General features: G+C 40.3%; 1 protein-coding gene across 5 annotated transcripts in view; it reads right to left on the bottom strand.

Annotated features, from left to right (window-relative positions):
• NIPAL2 (NIPA like domain containing 2) overlaps positions 1-21,997 on the bottom strand; it is a 52,787-nt gene that overhangs the window by 7,376 nt on the left and 23,414 nt on the right. For all 5 annotated transcript variants that reach the window (XM_069005206.1, XM_069005205.1, XM_069005207.1 and 2 more), the window contains exons 5-8: positions 13,732-13,791; positions 11,641-11,762; positions 5,565-5,661; positions 1,483-1,618 (exon numbers count right to left, since the gene is read on the bottom strand). In XM_069005206.1, the coding sequence (XP_068861307.1) occupies positions 1,483-1,618; positions 5,565-5,661; positions 11,641-11,762; positions 13,732-13,791 (415 nt within the window). The remainder of the gene's footprint in view (positions 1-1,482; positions 1,619-5,564; positions 5,662-11,640; positions 11,763-13,731; positions 13,792-21,997) is intronic.

A 21,997-nucleotide genomic window follows, 5' to 3' on the forward strand; every position in this document is an offset into this window, starting at 1 on the left:
TCAGAGAAAAAAAATCAGGAGTCTGCAGAGTATATTCAAACCTGTAAAAAGAACCACACTTGAACATTTCACTGCTGCAATATATGTGCACAGTAAAAATCCAAGCTTGGATCTGTTTTAGCCATTAAAATAATTGTGTGGTTATTTTAGCAACTGTTGAACAGTCTCCATGGTGCTTTAAAAATAAAGAAATCCTACATATCCACAGGATAGTCAGGATTTTGAAGTCATTGAAAACACCTCATTATTTTCTCCCATTTGCAACAAACTTGGTCACAGGGACTAAAATAGTGATACCAAGGCCCAGCGTTGGATCCAGGAGATTGTTGCAGCACAGGCTGTTCTGAGATAATGAATGACAGTCAAATAAAATAAGGGGGAAAGAAAATAAAATGAAAAATTTAGACTGACAGCACCGTCCCTGTTAGAAAATGCATCCAAAAGAGCAGAGAGAAAGGGACACTGAGCCCAGGGAATTAAATGGGCACATTTCAATTCTGCTTTAATTTTGGCCAGCGAAAGAAAAAATTACAAGATGGAGAGGTTAATTCAGCATCTTCTTATTTACCAAGCACTTATTTCCTATTTTAAATGCCCGGAGCTGTTCTCCCAGTGAAGACAAGCTGGATGTAAATCACTTTATAATCTGTTACAGGGGAGTTCCTGAGTCAGCCATGGAGAGTCAGTACATAATAATGCATGGACTTTCTGATTCCACATGGGAATGGTATGTTCTGCCATGAAAAAGCTGGGTTGGCTTTTCTACCGGAAAATAATCATGCAAGTAACTACTCAGGCTCACACTGGAGCAGTCTAGATGAGATTACTGAAGGCTGCTATCAGCACCAGAAGCAGAGGGACAGGCAGAAAGGGAATAGACTCTGTTCAGCTGCAAGACATATTTTACTGTGCTGCCACCCCCAGCAATCTGCAAAGGCAGCATAAACCAATCACTTCACAGACCAGAGGCCTGCAGGGAAAGCTGAAAGGTACAGTCAAACAGGATAGCAAAGTACAACACACAGATTTAACAGAGGCAGGGAGAAAGTTGGGATAAACTCCCTTCTTCAGTCTGACTGGGGCCATAAAGCTGGGGAACAGACATGAATAATGAGGGTAAACATGGCCATTTGATTATCCAGCAATAAAGGTTTCTAAAAGTAGCCCCCAAATGACTACATAAGCATAAATTTCACTTAAGTGTGTTAAGACCTGTGCCAAAACTAGGCAAGTAAATTTGGAAAGACCTCGTTGAAGGTGATAATGAGAGGAGGCGGTGTCCATAACAATCAATTATAAACTAAGAAATAAAGCTTAAATACACAATACAATCAGCTGGAGGCAATTCATGCATCTGTCAAGGCTCTGCCAGGAGTTTGTTGCCTTAAAATGCAACTTGTATCTGGAATCATTATCAGTACCAAATAAAACTGACAGAAAAAATATGTATAAAGATTAGTAGGTAAGTAGAATCTCACTTACTTGATCTGGAAAGCACAAGAAGCTGCCATTAAAACAATCATCATATAGAAAACGGAGTAAGTTAGCTGCATTTTTCCCTTCACAGAAAGTGCTATCATGCTGGACACAGCCTTAACAGCAATGACAGTCAGTGATGCTGAAAGGGAAAGGAAGAGATTAGCAGGGCAAGATTCAGATTGGCAGTGACCTCAGCACATCAGTGAGGGAGGACAAAGATCCAGGTCAGAGACACAGGTCTGATCACTTAAAATAAGACTGAGGAAGGATTTGGGCACCTAAAACAAGTGTATGATTTTATAAATGCTTGCTAAGATACTGTCTAAGCTCAGTGGCCTTAGGTCCAAGTATGCTTTGTGTTTAGCCTTTAAGTTCTTGCAGCACACTGAGCTCCCAGTTGAAGGTGGTACAACAGCCTCCACATCTTCCAAACAGACTTTATTTAGCTCCAACTTCTAATTTGGAGCCCATGTTACAGTCTTCAGGAGACGTCTGAGAGGTCTGGTTATCTGTTCAAAGCAGTCAGGATGCCTCTTTATAGCAGCCTGCATGTGACACTCTTGTCGCCCTCAGGATTTCTCTTCTGAAACAGGAGCTGGACAAAGTTGACTTCTGGGATCACATCCCAAAGCACCTAACTCTTCCCATGGGCCATATATATATGAAAACCAGACAAACAACACAGAGGTCTGCACTTCATTTCAGGGGTCAGGCTCTTAAGACCGTTTACTGAATTTATCCCACAGAAAGAGTATTTCAGTAGTGTCAATCCATTTAATCACTATCATTGCATCACCACAAACAAATTTTGGACAGCAGACCATGGTTTTAATACATGTTGCCAGTTCAGAGAGGTTCTGCAAGACAAGTCTTTTAGAAAAGGGGCTGAGAGTTTAGCTAAGAGTTATTTTACATTTCCTTTTGGAGCTCTTGGTTTATGGAAGCTAACCCAAGAAGTCTGTGATTACTGCAAATAAAATGTAACAAATTCAAAAAACCCTAAAAATGTCAAGAGTCAGGATGCGGAAATGACCTTTGAAGAAAGGTAATTAATTGTCAGGAGCACTGTCCCCCAGCTGAGATCCAGTTCCACCCTTGTGCAGAGCTTGGGAGTGTTGGATTTCAGTGGTCTGATTCATCCTCCTGTAACATTCAGATTGGCAAGGAGACCTGCACTGTGCAAAAGGTTCAGGCCAAGGGTTTGGGGAAAAGGAGGGGGAAGAAGAATGAATGCAGGTCTGTGGGTTTGATTGCAAGCATTTCTCTTATAAAAGTCCAAAAGTTCAGGGGGAGTTTAAGAGTTGCATACACCCTGTGGTGATGTGTTCATCACCATGAAATTCACTGTTTTCATGACAGCCTTTCCACCAAGCACTTCACTTCTTTCTCTGTAATGGAAACAGGTGAAGTGGTTTAACAAACACAGCTGGAAAACAGAGCAGAGGTCAAATGCTGGCCAGCAAAAAGTCAAAATTACACTCAAGCCCCAACAAGACATCCCTATAAAAATTGAGATTTTTATAACATGGGGAAGTTTTTATTTTAAAAGAACACTTACAGGTAAAAATGAGTATTTTGAATTGTCCAGCTAAGGGTAAAGATTGCTAAAATTTTTTTCTGATGAAAGGGCAGTTTCCATGCCTTATAATTTTAACAAGACAGAAATGAAAGCACCAGGGGGTTTGGTTGGCTGGTTGGTTGGTTTATATTCTTCAAGAAGTGGAATGATCTTTTTCATTAAAGCAACTCTGAAACAAGTTTCAAACCTAGGAAGTTGTTTTGTCTGTTAGAACAACCTCCCCTCAAGGCTAGTGTGACAAATGATGTCACTTTCCAGCTGTTACGGCAGAAAGCTCTGAAATCCCACTATAATCTGAAATGTTTCCTCCTAAACTTATGATAACTGAGTAGATACATGAGGTAAGATGATTCTCACCAAATGAATTTGCAGTTTTACTAAGCAAAACTTTATCAGGTTTTGTGATCACCTCTGTATTTTCTTGTTGGTAAAAGCAGCTTGCCTATCCAGTGAAACACAAGGCTGCCCTCTCTTTAAAGAAACCTTTCTACATTTAATTTACATCTGTATGAACACTCCACCAGGAATATTTCACCTTTCATGAACACCCACCCCTTTGGCAGGCAGGGCCTTCCAAGGGCAGTGCCTGTGTCACACAGCTGGGAGCAAAATTATGGGCAATTTTTCAGCACCTCCATCACTTTGCTCAGCAGAGAGGTCAGAGACCAAGCAGAGTGCCTCAAGTGTCGATTTGTGGGGATTGCCAGGCTCCAGGACAGCTGCAGGAACCAGAGTCAGATGCGGTTCTGGGTTTCATGCTCAAGGGAAATGTCAGTATTTCAGAAGTTCCCATGAACCAGGATTTGTTTGTTTGTGTCTATTTAATAGAGCAGAAATAATGATACATTTTTTCCTCAGGCTGCATATGCTCATAAAAACCTCAGCAGCCACCAGCTGAAAATGTATTTTTGGTTGATTGCAGCCAGACCACCGAACTGCAGTTAGTGCCTGCAAGGGCACAGGTTTGCAGCCTTGCTGTTGTTCATCAGCTCTGCGTGTCCCTTTCACACTGGCAGCATCAGGGCTGGCAGGATGCAAGGTAGAGTCAGCAGGGCTGTACAGACCAAATGCCCAGATCTCCCAGGGCTTGCTTGGGGCAGCATCACGGTGGGCCTGCCCAGAACTGCAGCAGTGATGTGTAGGAACACATCTGGAAATCTTTAGGCTTCCAGTTATGCAGAAGGAGGCTGGACCTTTGCTCAGGAGTGCACAGTGCTTCATGCTCCGCATGGCTGTGTTGGAAGCTGCAGAGCAGCTCAGGCGAGCTTTGCCAAAGCTCCAAGGCTCTGTGCTAGCACTGGAGTTGGGGGATAGCCACACTCACACTTCCCTCCTCCAAAAGAGCAGTTAGACCTAAGGCTCTGGGGGCTCTTCCATCTCTGCCTCATGCAGGGAGCGTGGAAATCCTTCAATGCTTCTGCAGAGCTACAGATCCTAATGTTCCTAGTGCTGGGAAACCTACATGGGATGACTGTCCCCAAAAAGTTGTTCTGAAAGTCTGAGCTTTTCAGCTGAGTAAGGAACCAGTCAGGGATCTGAAGGAAGAGAGTTAATAAATCTGTGAGAGTTTTCCACATTCAGTTAAATCCAAATTTTGTACCTGGCAAAATTCAGTGAAATTCTATTTTATCAAAACCCTCATGGTCGTCTCCATTAGAAATGCGTAAATCTTCGCAGACTGATACATGCACCCACTGAACTCGGTAAAAAAATAACCTTTGACTTCAATGGCACAGTTCAAGCACCTCTCACTTCAACCAAAGACTTGTGGTGTGCCATGAGGGTTTCATGAAGAAATGACAAGACAAGGACAGGAGAATTTGTCACACAGAGGGGTGAAAATTCTTCATATAAGCCTGCAAGCATAGGACCTTTAGAGATGACCTCCTGACATTTCTCAAAACTGATTCAAGTTTAACTTTATTGAAAGCTGCTGATAAAATGGTCTCCCGTATTTCCCTGGTTATTGATTGTGGTGACAATGATAGAAAACAAACTTCAGTGGCCCACTGAGTTCTTGTTCTTCTTCAGGAAAGGTGGTAAAATATGAAATATTGCATATGCAAATAGTCAGAGATAATTAAAGTTGTTGTACAGTCACAGCATATCACTGCATTTGTTTACAGGGCACTTACAAGGTCTCAGCTGCTCTGTTTTAGAGAAGTGGTTTTCACAGCCTGCTCTCCAAAACAAAGTTTCAAATAGTCCACTTTCCCAGGATCTAAACCTAAAGTGTTATTTTAAAAAAGTTTCAGAATACCATTGCACACAGCATATTAATTTGAGGGTATCTGTAAAAAGAAATAGTCCCAGCAATAAGCATAGAAACTACGTTTCATAATCAGCTTTTCTCTTCACAAAGAGACTCCAGTAAAAATCATGTGAAATGTTTCAATGATTCTCCTAGAGCACACTGCTTTGAAATGGCTCTAATCTAAACTATCCAGAGAGACAAGGAATTATCAAGTAACAGACAGGAACATTTAACTGTATAATATGTTCTTACCCAGTAGTGCTACCATCATTAACAAAACCACAATGTGTTTCACAGCCTTTCTTTTGTAAAAATAGAGGAGAATGCAGAATATTATAATTTCTAAAATCTGAAAATAAAAGAGAAGAAAGTTAGAGCTGCGAAACTATGTAATAACTGCTTCATTCAAAGTCTTTGAGATGTGATATTCATTTTTGCTGCTCTACCTGTTCAAAGAAAAATGGCTTTGTAAAATATCTTCTGCTAAAAAATAACTATTGACAGTTGACTGAGCTATCAAACAACTGTTGTCATTTATCTTTCCTGTTATAGCAAAAGTTAAACGTTGAGCATTTCTTATATCTTTGCACTTCTACCTGTATTTTATCACTGGTAATGTTGAGAAGACTTTTTTTTAATGTGACAGCAAAAGTACCAATATTTATTAGTAATAATACTTACAGAAACTCTGTTTATAATTCTTATGGAGTAAAGCACTTAGCTAAAGAAAGAGCAATCTCTCCTTTTAGCTATAGTATTCCTAATGCCACTCACTCTTTGTGATGTGAAAGCTTATTTTTGCTACCCTCTTTGCCCTTCTCATCATTCCTACTAAAAACTCCCCTCAAAACTTTGTCCAAATTTTCTGCCTTACATCATAAGGAGGAAAGTGTTTATTTCACGTGATAGTTCTCAAATCACAGGTACCTGCCAGGAGCTTACCTTGAAAAGTTCAATGACACACTAGACCACACCACAGGACATGTTGAGATGCTGAAGCAGCTTTACCTACACCATGCATGGTCCAGTTTTGCTCCTTCAATAACATGTGACAGCTAAATGACAGACAGTTAAATTTGCTGACTTGCTGTTAATGTGTCTCTGCAGATTCCCTCAGTAACTCCTGCCTTTTGCCATCTCAACAGCATGGATATTTTGCCTTCTACCCAAAGGGGTGGCCCAAATATCCCTCTCTATGCCTAAAGAAAACAGCAAGTGCAAGGGCCATAAAGCTTCTGTGAAGCCCAGAGACTTACGAAAGCAGGAGTGACGCACCTCTGCACCTAAGGGGTGCTCAAAAGCCCGGTAGCCTTAGAGACAGCATGAAGATAGAGAAGTTCATTTGTGCATGTCAGAAAGTAATCAAATGGGGGAAATAAGACAGAAAATGAGACTGTCATCATTACTGAATCTCATTATTGTTATTTTTTTCCAACAAAGCAAATCATGGAAACACCTGTTAATCTTCTTGATTTTTATCACCAGCATACTATTTTATGTTTCATAATGCCGCTTCATTCTTAAACCAACAGCAACCATAAGGCAGCAGTAGACTCAAAAGTACCTGGGTGTTGTGCTGAGGAAATTTCCAAAGAGGCGACAGCACAGTTACTAGTGATGGTTACATAATGTAAGTAGCCCATTTCTCATTTTGGAGAGTGACTGCAGAAGGAAAGCTGTCAGCTATGCCCAGTTACTAAAATTCTCTGCCACACTTATACTCTCCCCAGTTCAATAGTGTTTAAAAATACGAACAGAACCAAATTATGCTTTAATTCAATTTTTATTTACCTTCACTTGGATCCCTTGCTCCCAAAGACAACCAAGAGACAACTGCATTTCAACACGTGAAGAACACAAATTTGGATTTTATACCACATTTCTTTAGAAACTGTAAATTTTTATGACAAGATTTGAAAAACCAAAACAACAAAGTTGGTTGGTTGACAGGGTGTTTGGTCGGTGTTTTGTTTGTTTGTTTGTTCGTTTGTTTGTTTGTTTTTACATGTGTTGAACAGAATAAAGCCTTTGGCTGTTGGTTAAAAAACAAACAAACAAAAGCTTTCCTGGATTACCGAGCTAATCCTAATTGATCTTTGCAATCTCTTGTGAAGTGCTGGTCTCATCTTCCTCCAGACTGATGTCCCTCCCCACCAGGCTTGCACCCAGACATGAATGCTGGGCCACCAGCTGGTGGAAAAAGAGGTTTTTGCCTCAGTCTCACAGTAAGTAACTTGGCCAGCCTCTCCAGCTTTATTCAACAGTGCAGCACTGGGTATGTCTAAATCAGGAACCAAGACACAATAAATGACAAGGTCTGCAGACAGGTGAGTTCATCTTGGCCTCCCTGTTGAAAACTATGACAGGTTTTGAGGGGACTTGAGAGGAGAAGTAAAGGTGACAGCTTTGCCCTTTGTGCCACTGGCAAATACATCTTAGGGCCAGAGGGGAATATCACATTATCAGGCTGCAGCTACAACAGCCACCAAGTAGCTTCATTTGCTATTCTGACAGTGAACAATTGGTAACAGAATAGAAGAAATCCATGCTAAATAAATATTCCCCACTCAGAAAGGTACCTATGTTAAGAAAGGAGTTCCAGAGATGTCCTAGGTGTCTTCTTCCATGACACACCAGTTCAGGTCTGGCACACAGGATGGTGTGACTGGGACTGGGCCACAGCACCAGGTGACACAGCACTGTGAGATCTGCTTCCCTCACCAGCGCAAACCTGAGCACCAGACACCCTTCCCAGACCCTTTGGGTGGTTACCAGAGTGTGCAGAAACCCACAAGACAACCCTACTGCAGGCAGCCAGCTACACCTACACTGATTCATTTTATATCCTCTAGACAATCACAGCAGGGGGAAGCACCATCACCATCTGTCACTGAGATTTCAAACTATGCAAGAACAATCATCCAAAAACAAGCCAAGGGACAGTCACTGGCTCAAACTGCTCCATTACAGCAGCTCTCTCATTCCACTCTCTTCCACCTCAGTGGCAGGTAGTCCCAAGCAGCACCAGCTTTGACTGAATCAGATCATCGTAGCTGGCTCTGTCCATCAGCCTTCTGTTGGTCCTCATTGTTTCATGATCTCTTCTCTTGCTAAAGCTACCATAAAACTCCACTGTGGTCTCCTCCTGCTTAAAAGTAAACCAACCCACCAAGAAGACATGTCTGAAAGGAAACAGCCAAGCAAAACCATCAAAAGGACATTGGAGTCCCTGATGGCAGCTCTGGAAGAGGTGCACAGGTTCGTGTGTGTGGCTGACTATCTCCTGGGGAAACCCCAAGAGCAGCTACGGTATAGGGCCAGAGATGGCAGTCCTGTGACAAACCCAGGCAGATAAATTATGTTTGCTTTCAGGGCTGCTGTTTCAGTTTACTCAGCTCTGTCAAGTCTCACATACTAAGCAGGAAATTCAAACAATTAGTTCTCACTTAGTGCTGCCCAGCAGCCTAACTATTCTTCCATGGTTCTCTGTCACTTGGTGACCAACTTACAGGTCATCTTTAATCAGAAGACAAAGGAGAGTCTGTGACAATTAAGTCACATTGCAAGCAGAGTGCATAGCTCCTAACAGGGCCTCACACAGCCAGGAACCCTCCTGGGGTGCCCCAGATGCTTCCTACCCAAAACAGACCTTACCCTCATCACTGATAGCTGTGGTAGTGATAAATACGAAGCCCAGGAATGGGAAGTGCAGAGATTATATCAGCTTCACATACTCTGTTTAGAGGAATTGAAGGAATTTCACCTGCTTACAATCATCTTTGCTATTATAACTAATCTCTACTGAGGTCTCCTCAAGCTCACATCTCATCAACATTTTTTAATAATCATATTTTTCATGTTTCTAAGCATTACCAGACGGCACCAGAACAAAATACCACATTGTCTGCCTCAGCTGTTTTTCTGGCATATGCAGAATAGTCTTCTAGGCACTTTGAAAGAAAAGCAGAAATGTTTTGAGACTGATTTTGCAGAGATTAAATATTAACAACCCAATTCTTACTATGCCTCTGTTTAGGGAAACCTAAGAGCTTCATCTATGATTTAGGCCTTCTGTAGAAACTCAAAGTGCGCATAAGCAAAAGAGAAAAAAACAATCTAGGATAGTCATTCTTGCTCAGACATAATTATGCTACTGCAGAGTCTCAGAAGATTACTCAAAGTTGTCTTGTGGGAATTAGAGGCTACTTCTGCAAAATATACCAGTGTAGTGCCACATGGGGATGGTTTACCATGCACAGAGAATATTTTGTACCACTGGAGCATTGTATTTGTCAGCAGACCACACTTTGGGGCTACTTTTAGAAAGACTGTTGCACTGCATTATACTTCTGTCTCTTCACTGTATATTTATACTGGAAACTCTGCAGCTTCTGCTGCACTTTTTTATGCCAACAGCCAACCTGTGCTAGGCATTTTACAAACAATTTTGAAGAGCTCGTTCCCTGCCCAAAGAGAATGTTTACAGCAGGGTTTGCCTGATCTTCCAGCAGCATACCAGGGTAACCAGATTGGTATCTCAGAGTCTCTTGTGGAGCCTTTCACTCACCCCTTTTCTTTGGTCAGAGGAAGTTCAACACAGATGGATCCATGGAACAGAAGGAACAATTAAAACTTGATATATTGTTGAGTCAAGAAGATTTGCTGTGTACTTGCTCCATCCTTCCCTACAACCTATGCTCTACATGTAGAATTAGATGCTGGCTGAGGTAGGGAAAAGAGATAAGAGGAGGAAAGAAAGTTCAGGGGTTACTACTTCCTCCCAGTGTCTCCTAAGAAGAATACAGCACAGTCTTCCTACTCATTCAGTTGTATTCTTGAAAACTTTTCCTGAAATTAAGTCAAAAAAGTACTGAGGTAGGGAAAAGCCCTTTTCCATCAACGTGTTGGTTTCAAGAAAATTGGAATGGTATACCACACAGAAATTTCTGGTGCCACTGGGCATGGATAGGGAGATTTCTCTCTCCACCATTTCTGCACAAATGGGTGAATCAAAAATTTAAAAACCATGCCTAAAATGTCAGGCTACTTTATCATCTGTAAGTGGAACTGAATGGTAGACGGTGATGTTCAGTAGAAAAGAAAGAGCACTGATATCCCTGTTTTGAACTCCCTCCTCTTACTCTGCTGATTGCATGGACTTCTTGAAGCTCCTGTGGGTGCTGAAGCTACCCTTACTGGGTACCCCAAAACTCTTGGGTATTGCCTTCAAAAGCCTCTCTACTGCCTGATTGAAAGGACATGTTGTGATTTAGACAGCATGAATATTAATTTCTTCCACTGAGCTCTTATCACCATGTTTCAGGATCTTTTAAAGGGCGCAAAAAATAGAGAGAGAGTTTAAAATGCACAACAAATTGAAAGCGAGGATCAATATTTTTTATGGTAGCATGCCATTTGTGTTTAATCAGTAGCTCATGGATAGTTAGATGCATGTAAAGTCTGAAGTTTGGCTAAAAGATTAAGGTCCTTAAACTGTCTACTCAGTGGCCTCCTAACTGAGAATCTTACTGAGAAAAGCCTGGGCACTAAGAATCTAACTTGAGTGAGTCACTTTACTGGGAAAAACTAACTGCTTCTGAAGCTCCTAGATTGCATCTTTTACATTCAGCTGAAGGAAAACATTTTCAGCTTTCCAGAGGAAAAGAGGGACAGAACTTCATCCGACTCACTCCGGTCTTGTTCCTGATGTTAATTAAACACATCAAAGAAAATGTATGGTGTTTGAAGTTTGTATACAGATACTTTAATCAAAATGGTATTTTTGTATTTGAATTCCAACTCAGGTTCAGATTAACCTAAGTGGCAGTGAAGTAGGCCACCCCTTCACATCTCAGCTCCTTGCAAAGCTCCTTTCAGCCAGGCTTAAGAATAAAACAGAATAATATGAAAGAACAACAGCAGGACCAAGAACATACATGGCCTGATTTTTAAAAGCACAATTCCATCACATTCCAGAAAAGCCCTGTAACTTAGGCGTACAGGCAGACAGGGTGGCATGAACACATAGATAGGAAATTTAAGCAGTACCAATATTTAGGTTTTCCCTCTAGTTCCCCAAACATCTTAATCTTTCCGGTCTTGTTGATACTGCACAATTATGATTTTCCCCTGATATGTAGTTAAAAAATATCCTTTGTTGCTGCATATTTTCAGCTTGGATTCAGTAGGATGATGAGGGACTTTCTTTCCTATGAAAATCACAATTTATTTTCAGGAGCATTTTTGCTGCCACTAATTCATAATACTGTAAAAAGCCCAGTAACCCCAGTTTTTCTGATTAAGGGAGTAGTGTGAAGCAGATACTCACTGAATATACCAAAAAAGGCCAGCTGGCTAAGTAATTCTGTACTTGTTGTGCTGTGAGCTCTTGAGGTACACTTGGAGTGAATGTCACCAACAAGTATATCCCTGTTATAGTCAGTGTTCCTCCTTTGAAAAAAAGGACACGTTAGTTTGGCAATACAGTATTTGGTAATCATGGTCATACTTGATCTTCAGCTGGTTTGGAAATATTTTCTAGAAGAAAATTTAAGTCCATTTAAGCAGATCTGTACTTAGCCAATTGGAGTGCCTTGCATTTGTAGCCCTATATATTCTAATTTTTATTAAAGACTCAAAGAATTTTGGAAATGTGAAAAAAGCTGTCAGTAAAGCCATGTGAATTAGGGTTCCAACTCAACAATGCATTTTCAAATACTGTCAATTATAAACCCAAATTTATGAAAAAGGAGAATCAATCCTTTGTATTTCTCACAGGTAAAAGGTGCATCACACAAACTTAGCCTAAACTGAAAGGACAAGTTTCCTACTATTGCAGTCAGCTGGATCATTAACCAGCGTAAATAAACAACTGTCCCAAAGTCAGTGTGGCCACAGAGACCTGCACCAGCTATCAACCTGCCCTGGAAGCATCAGATGCAACACATATGTGCCAGTCCAGTGCTCATGCGAAGCTGTGATAAGGTCAACATTCTGGCCACTCCCTGTTGTATTTGCAGATCTATGAACTGTTCTATAAAAGGACGATTTGCAATAGACTGTTCAGCCACTAGGTTGTCAGGGCCCCTTTCAAGGTTGAACTTGCATTATTATGTTTCTAATAAAAATCTGCAAGTTCTGCCTTGTGGACATCCAACTGACAAACACAGATGTTCACTGAAGTATCAAGATAGAAGTGAGCTGATCCTAAAACCATAAACTGTATTGGATTAAGGAAGATATTAGCTAATCAATTTTTCTTCAAGCAATCTTTAAAATTCTTGGTAAGCCTATAAATCGGCACAGAATGCAAGGCTCAGGAATACAAAACAAAGCACATCCAGAGGGCTTTGCTGGCACTGCTATCTCACACAGCTCCCTTGGAAAAACAGAACTGTGTTATATTTATGTGCTTGCAAAACCATCACCATATTTCCCATCGTACAGCTCATTCTTATGGAATGTAGCAACATTGTTAAATCCATCTTGCAAAGTCAAACTCACAGAAATAAAATAAATCAGCTGAACACTAGTTAAAGCAACACACAGTGTATAAGGCCATAAGGGAAACATGATCAGTGAAGGGAGGGGGGGGGTTGAATTTAGCAGCTGAGCTGGCAAACTTGGATTCCAAACTTAAATAAATTGTATATAGCATTCCTGGAATGATACGGAACAGATCTCTCCAACACATTCATGAGAACAGCTGTCCTCACTACAGTTTGGACAATCAAGCCTAGATGCTAGGAACCCACAGAAATATCAGGTGCCCTGCATCAGGTGCACTGTCCCAGTTGAGATGGTTTGGTGTAAAACCCAAACCCTGAAATGTGCTTTTCTCTCACTATTACTGTGTTCAAGGCAGGAAGTTTTGATATGCAAAAAAATCTTGGACACAGACAAAAAGTTGACAGGCTTTTACAGTGAAGACCACATTTCCCAACTGAACACTTGACAATATGATTATTTGTTTTTTGAAGTGATAATACTAAAACCAGAAGGGAAGTTATCACTTTAAATTGAGCTTGCATTTTTGTGCAATATGTATGCAGTAAGAAAAAAAAAATCTTGTATTTGAATGAGTAACTCAATAACTTCCCTGTTTTTATTAATTCTGTGTCGTACTCATAAAGATAATACTAAAGACAACCTCATAGGCAAAAATAGAAAATGAAAATAAATTTGAGCAATAAGGACACATAAGGAATGAGTTACAGTTGTAAGAGCAGAGGATTTGGGAATACAGTCTTTTCCTCATGCAAGGAAGATTCTCTCTCTATCACTTTTTCCCAATTTTGAAAGTATCTGCCTTGAAACACTTGCTTGGGAAAGTGGGAGTGTGAAGGTGGGGGGCTGTGTGAGAGTTACAGCTTGCTAAGCATATGGCAGCACACGTCTAGATTAGCAAATGCTTACTTACCCAATATATCAGCAGTCCTCATGGTCTTCTTTAGGAAAAAGACAGAAATAAATGCACTACCTAGAATAGAAATATAAAGACTCATATATGTATATTTGTTAGAATATCAAGTGCTATAACAAAAACCTGCCCTGGGACAAGTTTAAATATATCTCATGGGTGTTGTTGTTGCACCATACCATGATATAAACATCCAGCAGTCCATTCCTGCAGCCAACCAATGCTCAGTTTCTGTAAGATTTCAGACGTATCCAGCAGGCTCTTACGTGGTTGAAAAAATGCCCTTCCTATTTCCCACGCAGGGACACTGCCTAAACTGATCTGATTCAGTCATATGTGGATATGTCAGGAAAACTGGGCACTGATCAGCCTTACTGTTTCACCCCCCATTTTGCTGTATGGACTGGCTTAAGGCAAATTGCATCATAGAGCAATAAAGTTCTGCTTCTTTAGTCTTCAATGTATTAGAGGCTTAGAAGTAAAGTAACAGCAGTACAGGCTTATAGGTAAAGTACCAGCAGTACAATTGAGAAGATGAAAGTCACTGCAAAAACACAGTATTTAGTATGAACTAAGTGGTCATGACTTCTGCAAACAGACAGGGAGAAAACCCCACACAGGTACCATATGGGAGCACTGTCCATGGTCTTTCAGAGTGACTCGCTCTGAGGGAGGAGAAAAATGGAAGTGAGTCCTAGAAATTATTTCCTCTTTTCTGGGAAACACTTCCTCTTGTTCAGCTCTTGCATCTGACCTCTGCCAGCTCCTAGTCATACCTCCTCAGGATAGGTAGCAATGGGAAGATGAGCAGCAGCAGTGGTTGGGGCAGGTTTTGTGGTGAGCAGCTCAGTGTGGACATGTGTTAGAGAGGAAAGAAGGGCTTTGAACTTAGGATGGATGAGACTGGGAGACATGGCTCTATTCCAGCACACAACATCTACCTCTAAAAAGAAGAAAAAGAGGCTGGGTAGCTCCTATGTAAAAGAGATGAGCAAAGTCCTCTGTGAGAGGTGCATCAGTGATGTTAGATTCATCCAAAAACCTCAAAGAAAGACTGCTCAGGAGGGACAGCAAAGGGATGCGTTGAAATGGAGTCATGGGATGCTGCTACAAGAGCTCTGTACTTGTCTACAGAATGGTTTATTATTGAAATAACAGTTCAACATTTTTACAACTATCTTTGCCTCGTTATCTCAATTGTTCTCATGGAAAATTTACTTTGTGGTTAGCTAGTAAATGTACTCTAGAAAAATCTAGAGAGGTTCATACCAAGAGGCAAACAGAGAACTGGAATTCACCATCATGCCTCTGTTTTCCACTCAGTAGAAAATCAGATATAGTAGAAGTCATAAAATTAAACCGTATCAAGAGTGATGGGGATCTGTGCAAATGAGTAAGTGCAATAAAAGGATCCTCAACTGAAAATGCCTCATTGAAATTAAGTTGCCTGGTACGGTTTTCTTTATTCAATTTTTCAGTGATGACTTTGCTGGAGTGAAGACACTGATGGTATCCAGGCAACACTGGTAATAGCAGAGCTACCTATGTTTAGAGAATAAAGAAGGGACAAAAACCAGGAAAGAAGCAGCAGCATCCAATATAGTGCAGGAATTAATTACTGCTCTGTCTCCCTGCTCTCACAGCTTTCACAAATCCCACCTCAGCCCACTCACCTAGACCGTCTCTGTCACAGGAAAGACCTGTTGCTTAAAGGACTGGTATTTCAGTGATTTTTTTTGCTGTTGTTTTTTGTTTGTTTGTTTGTTTGTTTGTTTTGAGTACTCCATGTCTGGGCTCTCTGCATTCAGCAGAGGTCTAGTAAATGCAATTCCACTGTTGGCATCCAATTTGGGGTAAGATGAGTTATGCCCAAGTGTCAGCTTGGGCGGGGAGCACAACCTCTGAGGCTGGCAGTGGGCACAAGGATGTGCTGGAATGCAGCCAGATAATGAAACTTGTCATTCAGCCTGTCATCAGCTTTAATAATGCATTCAAATGCAGCAAGCTCTGTCTCCAGAGATAGCTGGTAATGCACCAGCGATCATGAGCTCAACAGAATCTATGTATAATTAATACTCTTTACGATGTAGAATAATATGTAGAGGAATCTAAAAATAGGAGAGGTTTTAAGAACACATATTAGACCATCTAGGAGTAGAGAAAAAACTGGAGTAAGAGGTGAGGTACCAAGGTGAGGAGAATGAGACCCAGGAGGTTCTCTGAACACAAAAGACAACTGTCTTTGTGGGTAAGCTGCCAATGCTCCATTTTCATTCAAGTGAAGAAGAAAAGGAAATAGGGTAAACCTAAGAGAATAAGCGGAAAACAGTTACACAGACCTGATGAGATGCTAGAAAATATACATGACTGATCAGTAGCCTCTCAAACTCTGGCTGTTACCTCCAGGACTAAATTTTAAGCAAGTTATGGCAGCACAGCCAAGAGAACATGACATTTTAATTTTACTTTTATTTTGTTAGTTACGTGGGGTTTAAGCTCCCAAGTTTGACTTTGGGATTGTCTTTCATATTATTCAATTTTCGAGGTAGGTTTGAATCAGATTAAAGCAAAGAAACCAAGAGCTGACTGTCTTGTTGGAGATGGGTCAGGGAGGAGGGGTATGAAAGGAGCCCTGGGAATGCAGGCTGGTGTTTGCTAATTTTGCTTTCTGCCAGCTTTGCAGCTTTTTCTGGCTGGCAAGACAAAAGACACCAAAGTGTTCCCCAGGAGCCCAGTGAGAAATCCACAGCCCTCCCAGCTGCTCTGCTCCTCTTCCTCAGCTCCTTTGTGCTCCCACTCACAATCCCAGGTGCACTTAGTTGCTTAAGACATTAACTCCTCCAGAAAAGGCAGTTTAAGACAACATTCTTAAAGGCCAACACACACTCGCTGCCATCTCCTCTCTGTTGGATGGCCTCCAAGCTGATCCTGCTTTGAGCAGGAGGTTGTGTTAGGCACTTTCTGAGGTTCCTTCTAACCTGAGTTATCCTAGGTCTTGTGAACTTTTTGCAAGAGAGTAAGTGGGCACCCAGAGGCTATAACTAGGCCTACCAGATACATGAATATAAGCCCTTACTTTATCCTAAATTCAGTTCTTAAATGCAGACCTGCTGAAACTTCCCAGACTCTCCACTCCTTTCCCACCCTCCCTCAGATCACAGGTGTGGTGTCTCGCATCTTCCCACCCCTCCTCCTCTCTACCAGTGATGTTATACCCCCATACTTTCCTCCTAGTCCACTTCTCCTTCACCTTGATTTCATCCCATCACCACAGCATAAGTTTAACTCCCTACCACTCAGCCGCAATTTTCCCTTTCCCATGCCAGGGTTCTCTTGTTCTCCCTCCACAGAAACTGTGCTTCCTCCTCCTCCACCATTATGAGTGAATAGACTGAGGAACTCGGGCAATTGCTGTGCTGAAAAGTATTAATATGTCTTTGCAATGGGTTTTTTGTTTGCTTTATTTTTTAAAAAAAGCTATAGACAGTTATAGAGATTGAGATCTGTGTCAGAGTGAGGGATAGTTTTCTTCTTCTTGGTATTTTTTTTTACTGGTCAGCAATACAATACAACAATACAGAAACGCAGACCAAAAATTGTGTCAAAGAGTAAGCTGGCAATATCTCAGCAACAAAACAAGCAATTTATCACTGTTCTGAAGCCTTGCTGGTTTTGAATCACTGGCTTTGGGAACACAGAACATGCACAACCCTAGGCCTGGATTATCAGCTGTCAAGTCATCAAATCAAAGACTGCATCCCTGGTCATCTGAGAAGACTTGTGTACTTTTGGGTGAATCAGAATAATTTTTAGCTTTTTCACTAACTATTAAGGTAAAACTTTCAAAAGTAGGCAGAGATCCAACTCCCATGGCCAGTGACAATGCTAGACCAAGAGAAGGGCAGAAAATCTGGGAGATGATCTGTTAAGGATTAAACATTACAGAACCAATATATCCTAATGTAATCCTTGAGTTTGTTCCATGCCTTGATTGCATGCTTATATGAATATCCATAATTTGAAAAGTAAATAGGTCCTGTAAAATGCTTGTATCTATATGACAGAGCCTTTCTGAATGCTCATGAAACTCAAATGGAAAATATTATTTGACACTACATCAAAATCATGATACATAAAAACTGTTGGGTGAGAGATGGGGGAAGGGGTTTGTTCAGGACCTTAATTGTTATCTAAAAATCTTCATCTTTTCATACATTAGCATAAACCAGGCTGGTTTACATTTGTTATTGAATGAATATATTCATTATATATTGAATGATCATATACTCACATTATTGAATGAATTTTTATGCATTGCAGCATGTGAATTTCAATGTAAATTGAAAAAATTATAAAAAATTTACAGTTTCTTCATGATATGCAATTAAGTGCCTTGAGGAAGGGCTGTAATGGTGCTGCACATAGCTCAGTCAGCTGCTCATTCTCTTAGGAGAGTGATCGTTTACAATCGTCTCAATATGTAGGTTTTCTCCAGCACAAATAGAAATAAAGACCAGTGTGATGTGTGGGTTCTGCCACTAGCAGACAATGAATGGTGAGAATCCAGCTCACAAAATAACTCCTCTGCTTCCTAGACATGAAAGCTGCAGTTAGGATTGGGTTTTGTTTGTTTCTTTAGGAAAGGGATAATACACAACAGAAGTAGTAAAAGATAGAAAATACATACTGATTCATAGTATGTATTCTCTGTATTTCTTCCAATCCAGCCATAAAAAACTTAAGTGAGGGTGCATGATTTATTTTTCCTATGCAGAACTATTTCACTATATTTCACTATTAAGCTATTTTCCTGATTCTCAAGCTATTTATGATCTTTTTGCCTCTGTTTTTTACTAAGTCTTACACTAATTCTTGTCACAACTGTTCATAAATTCAAGTATTAGTATATCCTTTCTTTTCCTCTTTTCAATTCCTAGATGAGCTTTATGCACTATTTAAAAAGATTAGTGCTCTCCTCATAAATGCATAGACAGCTTGCACTACTTCTGTCTTCTCCAATAGTTAAAAAAAAACCAAAAGCAAACCACAGAATTTAATATTTGCTTCAAATGTTCATTTTCTTAAGCTTAACAGACTCAGTCAGGTAAAGGCATTTAAACTCACCCATCCAGAAGAATACTTTTGTACCCATTTCACCACTGGTCTGGATGAAACACCAAGGGAAGAGAACTAGACATGATTCAAAGACTAATGCACCTCTCTCAGTTTGTGCAACAATATTTCATTTTGAGACCAAGAATTTACCGTTTTATGCAAATTAAGGGTGTGCTTCCTTCTAATCAAGCAGTTTATGTTTACCTGGTTGATTTTACCCTAAATCAGTTGAGCAGTGCTCAAGTTACAAGAATGCAATTGTGGCCAGTCACATTTCAAGATGCGACCTCAAAGTCTGCTTTATATGAACAGACCCTCAGCCTATCTTCCAAGCTGAAGTGATTCAGGACCATCCCAGTACTGAAAAACTTGCAGATGCTTCAATCCATCCCTAAACTCAAGCTATTGTAGTCTGCCACAGAATCAGGAAAATCTGGAGAGATGATGACCTATGTAGTGCATTTAATTGCTGGAGCTCAAATGACACCTGGAAACAAATTTATTACATTTAATTGACTACTAAAACCCATTCTTAGTTTATATGACGGATATTAATGCTGCACTAAATACAAAGAAAGACATTACAGATAGCTGTTGATAGCTGTCCTGGACACTGAACCTGTAACATTTCTAACATGATCAAAGATTAGTACTGGAAAAGTAGTGAACAACATGAAAAAATTTTCCCCATCTGAGAAAGTGCTCAAAAGAGAGACCATTAAGGTGATCTTAATTCTGTAATCTGGATTATAGGAAATATACACTGCAGAGAGAAGGAAAACCCCTGAAAATCCTTTTGTTACATCTTCTAGACAAGTACAAATCAAGTATTTTAAAGAATAATTTGGTGAATGTTTCCTAGATATCATTAGTAACAGAGTCCTCAAAATCTCAAGTTCTTGGGCCACAAAGATGTTACATTACAGTGAGTGGGAGAAATAAATTTCTACAAGAGTATCTGAGAATCTTCCTGAAGTTCATCAGGAATATAACTTTTCAAAGCCTAAAGCACCCCACTACTGTTTACACGGAGCACATAAAAATGTAAAGGGATCTTAACAATGTCAGGCTAAGTGAGTCAAGTGTAAAACAACTCCCCATAGAAGGATGAAAACTGCAGAAGAAATTATCTCCAACACCCCTGGCCTCTCCTCACCTTTTCCATCCCCAAGTCATTTCTGCAGGCAAAGGCAAGATGATGAGCTATAAACCACTGCAACCTAAAATTACCCAAGCTACGTGTAAAACATGAGTTTTACTTTTTAAGTATAGAAAGTTTCTTAATGATCACATCAAACATGTATTACTCCTCCACTCTTAAATTAAAAATTTACTAATTTCTCCTCTTGAAGAAAACAACTGCTGTCTTCTCAAACTATTTAAAACCCTGAACAGATGTAGAGCTTGCATCATTGCAACCACACACAGAAATACTTACACTGTGTAAGAAGGAAAATATAGTTTTTCTAGCTTAATTATAAAAAAAAAAAAATTAAATCTCTTGGTGCCATGCCAATTTATGATCTTTGGTGCTGTATTCTTTTTAAAACACAACACTGGAAGCATCCAGCTCAATAGAAAGAGGCAAAAACTTTTCACTATTTAATTGATTCCAGGTTACATGCAAAATTCAGTTGAATGTAGTTAAATGTGGTAGCAGAGCATAATAGATGTTGGCTCCATCTATTTTAAGATGCTTCCTGTCTCAGAAGTCTGGAGATATATGACGGGTACAGCCCAAATCCATCCTGGGCAGAGACTCCTGTCTGCCTTATCCTCCTCCAAACCCTGGTTTCCAAGCAAAGGAAACTTTCCCTGCAAACCCAGAGTCACAGGGATTTGCAGAGAATCCCCTAGGTGACTGGACATACTGCAAAGCACATTTCTCTTCAGTACATTGTATGTACTGCATTTCCAATGTCAGTGAAAGTCAGCCCTTACCATACAGGACGTGTTGACACTGAATTTGGGAACGAAATGCTTCTCAGGAGTTTGGACTTAGGGTTGAGGTACACATTTGGAGTTTGTTATCCAGTACTTAATTTGTTCATTAAAAAATACTAATTTATGAAAGACACAAATCCAACAATTGTTGCTGCTGGGATTTCTGCAACATGTATAGACAGCGAGGCCCGTGGAAGGAAAACAGGGACTGATTCTTGATAGATGTTTCAGAGATCTTTGTTTTCCAGCCGCATGGCCGGGGTCCTGCTGAAGAACCTCGCGATCACGGGACCAGCAGGGTCCTTTTCGGGCAGGGGAACACAAAACAACCAATGGGGAACAGGACTGACCAGGAAGTAGGGAAACCCTGTAGGCTGTGCCTCTACTCCAGGGTCCCCTCTCACAGGACCCCATGCCAGGGGGGAGGAACCCCAACAAACAATACCTCAAAAAAACCTGTCAGCTAGACTCTGCAAAGGCCACCCTCCACCACTTAAAAGAGGTCACAACTTAATGAGAAATATATTTTTGATCTTTTAAATTGGAAGACCTGCTGCCTAAACTACCCATTGCCCAGTTGTTAGCAGATGATGCACATTTGACTTAGTCAGTTTGTCATTGCCCTAAATGATGAACTCTTTAAAAATTAAGATCTCTCTGGCTTTAATTTCAGAAGACAGGAAAGCATCTTGTACTAGGAAGTGTTACTGGGAAGTTATTGCTGTAATTGGCTGTCTACACAATTTTTACTTGCCCTTCCTTAAGGGAATGTTTGCAAGACTAAATAAAATTTCAGATATTTCTATTGTTTGGGCTATGAAATGGATACTATCAGCTGATTTATGGGAATGGAATATAAGATAATGTGCTTTCTGGGATCTTCCAGAATAATCATTCTGGGCCATTAAAAATAAAAAAAGGAGATGAGAATTTTGGTAAGACATAACAGTTAGGAAAATGGTTTTTGGTATTTGTTATAAATAAGGGAAGGGGAGAATGAAGGAATCACCAGATGCAATGTTTCTTCGCATTTTGCAAAAGCAAAGAAGGAATCTGCTTGGATAAAAAACAACCCTAAATGTGATCTCATCTTTTTCAGTTTAATAAATATTGGGATCTTTTTTCCTACTCACTGCTTTTTGCTTTTTCTTTCTCATTTTCTCTATTTGCATTTTATTCAGTTTGGGCAACAAGTGAGATTGGTCAA

The sequence above is a fragment of the Aphelocoma coerulescens genome, chromosome 2 (genome assembly GCF_041296385.1).
Source record: "Aphelocoma coerulescens isolate FSJ_1873_10779 chromosome 2, UR_Acoe_1.0, whole genome shotgun sequence".
NCBI lineage: Eukaryota > Metazoa > Chordata > Aves > Passeriformes > Corvidae > Aphelocoma > Aphelocoma coerulescens.